This window comes from Salvelinus sp. IW2-2015, linkage group LG6.2, assembly GCF_002910315.2.
Source record: "Salvelinus sp. IW2-2015 linkage group LG6.2, ASM291031v2, whole genome shotgun sequence".
NCBI classification, from domain to species: Eukaryota; Metazoa; Chordata; class Actinopteri; order Salmoniformes; family Salmonidae; genus Salvelinus; species Salvelinus sp. IW2-2015.
In genome coordinates, this window is record NC_036846.1 from 24462225 (window position 1) to 24469770 (window position 7546).

Below are 7546 nucleotides of genomic sequence, written 5' to 3' on the forward strand. Positions count from 1 at the left end.
CTCTCTCTATCTATCTCTCATTCACACTGAAACGTTCAAACTAGTTGAGAAAGAAATGGAATAAGGGATGGGTGGAAGTGAAACTAAAGAGAATTAGATCATTCAATCTTTAGTGCTTATAGGGCTGGTGAGAACAATGTTTCATGCAGTAATGATCCGACTGAGTCTGCGTCGCAAATGGCACCCTATTCCCTGCATAGTGGGCTCTGGTCAAAAGTAGTGCACTATSTAGGAAATAGGTTACCATTTGGGACGCACATGACTCCTGGTCCACAATAGGAACCTGAGGTCCTCTGTGACCCACCACTGTCTAATTGTTTACCCGGCTTTAAAGTTACGATTCCCAGGGGGAAAAGCCAGAGGCTATTTAATTAGCTCTCCTAACCTGTGTCCCAAATGGAAAACCTATTCTTTGACCTGGGCTCAGAGGCACTGGGCAAAAGTAGTGCACTATGTAGGCAATAGGATGCCATTTTGGGACTCATTCCTAGACTGCTGCTCTTTCATTTTCCTTCTTCGAGAGGCGAGAGAGTGAAACGCATAAATCCCAAAGTCCTGTTTGTTACAGGGTGTTGGTGGAGTTGGTTGGGTGTTGCCCCATGCAGACCAGAGTCATCATGAGACTGCATAGCCAAAACTTTAACTTTWAAAAAATGTCACAGCCAGGACTAGGAGAGGGTGCATTTGGCCTTCGGCTTGAATCGCATTAAGGATTGGGTGCTCTGCTGTTGTGGTAAATCAGTTTGCTGAGATAAATCACACTCAACATGTCTGAGAAAGTTCACCTATGGCTTCTGCTGATGCTGATGGATGAATGTGTGAGACAACTCTATGCTTTGTAATCCAACAGTATACTCCATGATTCAAAATCAGACTGTTGTAGCAGMGGTTGGGTCAGAACCAGACTGAGACCTGCACTATTGTGTTGTTGGCTCTGGAGCTAATGCCTTGGCTCCTGACCTGATCCTCTTTTCACGTGTAGGAGACCCGTGTTTGAACCCAGTTGGTCACACTATGTTAAGGATCCTTTTTTTCAATCACACACATTAAATACGTTTACATTTGGTGACCGCGGTGAGATTTGGTCTGAAATTACAATTGTATTTATATCTTGTATCTTACTTATATCTCACTTATAATGTGTAATAGTAAGGAGTTGATAGTAACAAACAGTCAAATCAGTCATTGTAGTAAGACAACCATCAAAATGGGAATTACTCAATATGGCCGCCCTTTCACCCATCACCAAACATTGACTTGAACAGGGGATTTCCTGTTCTAGTAATTATATTTCTATGTTGGCAACAAACCAAGGCCTAATGAATGCCCCTGTGGTAAACTAGCAGTGTTTCCCAGTCTGCAATCTCTCTCTGTCTGCAAGACTACTGAGGTAGATGATCGATAGACTTCATCCCAAATGGCCCTGGTCAAAAGTAGTGCACTAAATAGGGAATAGGGKGCCATTTGGACTGCAAATATATTCTTGGTCGAATGGCTGCTGCATGTGTCTGTAGTTGCTCATCTCCCATGGTCTCTACACTTTTAGAAAAAAAGGTGCTATCTAGAACCTAAAAAGGTTATTTGGCTGTCCCCATTGGAGAACCCTTTTAAGAACCCATGTTGGTTCCATGATAGAACATGGAACCTAAAACCAAAACGGTTTTACCTGGAACCAAAAAGGGTTCTGCTATGGGGACAGCCGAAGAAGCCCTTTGGAACCCTTTTTTCAAAGAGTGTAGATGTATTAGTGATTCAGTCACTTCTCTCTGCTAGTGACCAGCAGCAGATGTGTTGTCATAATGTGTGAGATATTATCTAACTGTCCTGGAAGATAAACTTAAAACCGCCTCGGCTATGACTTTTTATTTATTTTATCCTTCGTTGGGGGGATATTTTCATATTTCACCTGTGTGTTTAGAATCTAGATTGCTGCTATTTTAAATAATGAAAAGGTCTACGAAGACCTCATTCTGAAATCATAGTCATACAAGACCTCATTCTGTAATCATAGTCAGACTAGACCTCATTCTGTAATCATAGTCAGACTAGACCTCATTCTGTAATCATAGTCAGGCTAGACCTTATTCTGTAATCATAGTCAGACTAACCTCATTCTGTAATCATAGTTAGACTAGACCTGATTCTCTAATCATAGTCAGACTAGACCAGATTCTGTAATTATAGTCAGACTAGACCTCCATTCTGTAATCAAAGTCAGACTAGACCTCATTCTGTAATCATAGTCAGACTAGACCTCATTCTGTAATCATAGTCAGACCTGAACTCATTCTGTAATCATAGTCAGACTAGACCTCATTCTTTAATCATAGTCAGACTAGACCTCATTCTTTTAATCATAGTCAGACTAGACCTCATTCTGTAATCATAGTCAGACTAGACCTCATTCTGTAATCATAGTCAGACTGGACCTCATTCTGTAATCATAGTTACACTAGACCTCATTCTGTAATCATAGTAGACTAGACCTCATTCTGTAATCATAGTTAGACTAGACCTCATTCTGTAATCATAGTCAGACTAGACCTCATTCTTTAATCATAGTCAGACTGGACCTCATTCTTTAATCATAGTCAGACTGGACCTCATTCTGTAATCATAGTCAGACTAGACCTCATTCTGCAATCATAGTTAGACTAGACCTCATTCTGTAATCATAGTTAGACTAGACCTCATTCTGTAATCATAGTCAGACTAGACCTCATTCTTTAATCATAGTCAGACTGGACCTCATTCTTTAATCTTAGTCAGACTGGACCTCATTCTGTAATCATAGTCAGACTGGACCTCATTCCTGTAATCATAGTTGGACTACTCATTCTGTAATCATAGTCAGACTGGACCTCATTCTGTAATCATAGTCAGATTAGACCTCATTCTGTAATCATAGTCAGACTAGACCTCTCTCAACACACAGTATCATAGTCAGACTAGACCTCATTCTGTAATCATAGTCAGACTAGATCCTCATTCTGTAATCATAGTCAGACTAGACATCTCATTCTGTAATCATAGTCAGACTAGACCTCATTCTGTAATCATAGTCAGACTAGACCTCATTCTGTAATCATAGTCAGACTAGACCTCATTCTGTAATCATAGTCAGACTGATCTCATTCTGTATCATTGTCAGACTAGACCTCATTCTGTAATCATAGTCAGCATAGACCTCATTCTGTAATCAAGTCAGACTAGACCTCATTCATAAGATTCATGACTAGACCTCATTCTGTAATCATAGTCAGACTAGACCTCATTCTGTAATCATAGGACTAGACCTCATTCAGTAATCATAGACTTAGACCCTCATTCTGTAATCATAGTCAGACTAGACCTCATTCATAATCATAGTCAGACTAGACCTCATTCTGTAATCATAGTCAGACTAGACCTCATTCTGTAATCATAGTCAGACTAACCTCATTCAGTAATCATAGCACTAGACCTCATTCTGTAATCATAGTAGACTAGACCTCATTCGTAATCATAGACTTAGACCTCATTCTGTAATCATAGTCAGACTAGACCTCATTCTGTAATCATAGTCAGACTAGACCTCATTCAGTAATCATAGTCAGACTACCTCATTCTGTAATCATAGACTAGACCTCATTCTGTAGTCATAGTCAGACTAGACCTCATTCTGTAATCATAGTCAGACTAGACCTCATTCTTTAATCTAATCACAGTAGAACATTCTGAATCATAGACTAGACCTCATTCTGTAGATCATATAGACTAGACTCCATTCTGTAATCAGTCATAGTCATTTTCAACTAGACCTATTCTGTAATCATAGTCAGATAGCCTCTATTCTGTAATCATAGTCAGACTAGACCTCATTCTGTAATCATTGTCGGACTAGACCTCATCTGTAATCATAGTCAGACTAGACCTCATTCTTGTAATCATAGTCAGACTAGACTCATTCTGTAAATCATAGTCAGACTAGACTCATTCTGAATCATAGTCAGACTAGACCTCATTCTGTAATCATAGTCAGACTAGACCTCATTCTGTAATCATAGTCAGACTAGATCCATTCTGTAACATAGTCAGACTAGACCTCATTCTGTAATCATAGTCAGACTAGACCTCATTCTGTAATCATAGTCAGACTAGACCTCATTCTGTAATCATAGTCAGACTAGACCTCATTCTGTAATCATAGTCAGACTAGACCTCATTCTGTAATCATAGTCAGACTAGACCTCATTCTGTAATCATAGTCAGACTAGACCTCATTCAGTAATCATAGTCAGACTAGACCTCATTCTGTAATCATAGTCAGACTAGACCTCATTCTGTATCATAGTCAGACTAGACCTCATTCTGTAATCATAGTCAGACTAGACCTCATTCTGTAATCATAGTCAGACTAGACCTCATTCGTAATCATAGTCAGACTAGACCTCATTCTGTAATCATAGTCAGACTGACCTCATTCTGTAATCATAGTCAGACTAGACCTCATTCTGTAATCAAGTCAGACTAGAACTCATTTGTAATCATAGTCAGACTAGACCTCATTCTGTAATCATAGTCAGACTAGACCTCATTCTGTAATCATAGTCAGACTAGACTCATTTTGTAATCATAGTCAGACTAGCACTCATTCTGTAATCATAGTCAGACTAGACCTCATTCTGTAATCATAGTCAGACTAGACCTCATTCTGTAATCATAGTCAGACTAGACCTCATTCTGTAATCATAGTCAGACTAGACCTCATTCGATCATACTACTTCTGTAATCATAGTCAGACTAGACCTCATTCTGTAATCATAGTCAGACTAGACCTCATTCGTAATCATAGTCAGACTAGACCTCATTCTAATCATAGTCAGACTAGACCTCATTCTGTAATCATAGTCAGACTAGACCTCATTCTGTAATCATAGACTAGACCTCATTCTGTTATCATAGTCAGACTAGACCTCATTCTGTAATCATAGTCAGACTAGACCTCATTCTTGTATCATAGTCAGACTAACCTCATTCTGTAATCATAGTCAACTAGACCTCATTCTGTAATCATAGTCAGACTAGACCTCATTCTGTAATCATAGTCGACTAGACTCATTCTGTAATCTAGAGACTAGACCTCATTCTGTAATCATAGTTAGACTAGACCTCATTCTGTAATCATAGTCAGACTGACCTCATTCTGTAATCATAGTCAGACTGGACCTCATTCTGTAATCTAGTTGCAGACTGGACCTCATTCTGTAATCTAGTCAGACTAGACCTCATTCTGTAATCATAGTCAGACTAACTCCCATTCTGTAATCATAGTCAGACTAGACCTCATTCTGTAATCATAGTCAGACTAGACCTCATTCTGTAATCATAGGCAGACTAGACCTCATTCTGTAATCATAGTCAGGCTAGACCTCATTCCAGTAATCATAGTCAGACTAGACCTCATTCTTGTAATCATAGTCAGACTAGACCTCATTCTGTAATCATAGTCAGACTAGACTTCCATCATCAGTGTAATCATAGTCAGACTAGACCTCATTCTGTAATCATAGTCAGACTAGACCTCATTCGTAATCATAGTCAGACTAGACCTCATTCTGTAATCATATCAGCACTAGACCTCATTCTGTAATCATAGTCAGACTAGACCTCATTCTGTAATCATAGTCAGACTAACCTCATTCTGTAATCATAGTCAGACTAGACCTCATTCGTAATCATAGTCAGACTAGACCTCATTCTGTAATCATAGTCAGACTAGACCTCATTCTGTATCATAGTCAGACTAACCTCATTCTGTAATCATAGTTCAGACTAGACCTCATTCTGTAATCATAGTTCAGACTAGACCTCATTCTGTAATCATAGTCAGACTAGACCTCATTCTGTAATCATATCAGACTAAACTCATCTGTAATCATAGTCAGACAGACCTTCATTCTTTAATCATAGTCAGACTAGACCTCATTCTGTAATCATAGTAGACTAGACCTCACTATACTATATATCTGAGTCAAACTAGACCTCATTCTGAATCATAGTCAGACTAGACCTCATTCTGTTAATCATAGTCAGACTCAGACCTCATATTCTGGTAATCATAGTCAAGACTAGACCTCATTCTGTAATCATAGTCAGACTAGACCTCATTCTGTAATCATAGTCAGACTAGACCTCATTCTGTAATCATAGTCAGACTATACCTCATTCTGCAATCATAGTCAGACTACCTCATTCTGTAATCATAGTCAGACTACCTCATTCTGTAATCATAGTCAGACTACCTCATTCTGTAATCATAGTCAGACTGGACTCTACATTTGTTGATCTTTTTTTTCTCCCTAAAAATTCTTCTTTTTTTTCAAACTAAATTCCCCCTAATAACGAAACAGGTCTATCTGTGTGTAGTGAGATAATTGCTCGACAATGTCCTTCTAATGTTGTGGCTGATTGCCATTGGAAAGGTCACCTGCTGTCCCCTCCGTCGACTGATATATCATGCCTCGCTACATTACAGCCTAGACAGCTTAATGGTCATTATGGGATGATATAACGGCACGCTCGTTCTCTAGAATAATTGACAATTACGGTGGACTGTTGTGCCTATAGGCCACAGCTCTATTGAAGGGTCTTCTAAAGGACATTTACATGATGAACCACCAGGACCATTATTTATCTCCTGCCTTAATAGTGCTACTGCTACTCAGACAGGCGTGATTTGCATAAACAATCTACACCTGGAAAGCCCAATAACGTCTATAGAGTCTTTAGTTTAACTAAGCTTTATTCAATAAAAATGCATAGGGTTTTTAAGGTCGAAAGAATTGGAAACCGATCCCCATGTCTTGTGCAATCATTTAACCTAGAAATTAATGATTATATTAAACAATCATACAAACCAACCAATCAACCAACCAATCAACCAACCAACCAATCAACCAATCAACCAATCAACCAACCAACCAATCAATCAATCAACCAATCAACCAATCAATCAACCAACCAATCAACCAATCAACCAATCAACCAATCAACCAACCAATCAACCAATCAACCAATCAATCAATCAATCAAACCTCCCTCTGAGTCCTGGCTATGCAATGCACTGACATAGCTTGGCCTTTCTCTGACAATCTGATGCACTTATTAACATTTAACTGTTCTCTCCCCAGGACTACAGAGTGAATATCTTCCTGAGGCAGCAATGGAACGACCCCAGGCTGGCCTATAGTGAATACCCCGACGATTCTCTTGACCTGGACCCATCTATGTTGGACTCTATCTGGAAACCTGATTTGTTCTTCGCCAATGAAAAGGGYGCCAATTTCCATGAGGTTACGACTGACAACAAGCTACTAAGGATTTCAAAAAATGGGAACGTATTGTATAGTATTCGGTATGCTATTCTTTTCTTGTTTTATCTTCGTCTTGTTAGTTTCTCAGAATGTCTATCCGGTGCTAGATCTATGGCTGACAGTGAATGTCTATCCGGTGCTAGATATCTATGGCTGACAGATGAAGTCTGTCCGTCCTAGACTATGGCTGA

The 7546-nt window shown here is 39.2% G+C and overlaps 1 protein-coding gene across 1 annotated transcript in view; it reads left to right on the plus strand.

The window, feature by feature from the left end:
• The first annotated feature begins 767 nt into the window (after window positions 1-767).
• The window catches only part of LOC112081117 (glycine receptor subunit alphaZ1-like), a 41527-nt gene continuing 34748 nt past the window's right edge, over window positions 768-7546 (plus strand). Inside the window, exons 1-2 of the mRNA XM_070444171.1 lie at window positions 768-818; window positions 7173-7396. Coding sequence (XP_070300272.1) covers window positions 768-818; window positions 7173-7396 — 275 coding nt within the window. The remainder of the gene's footprint in view (window positions 819-7172; window positions 7397-7546) is intronic.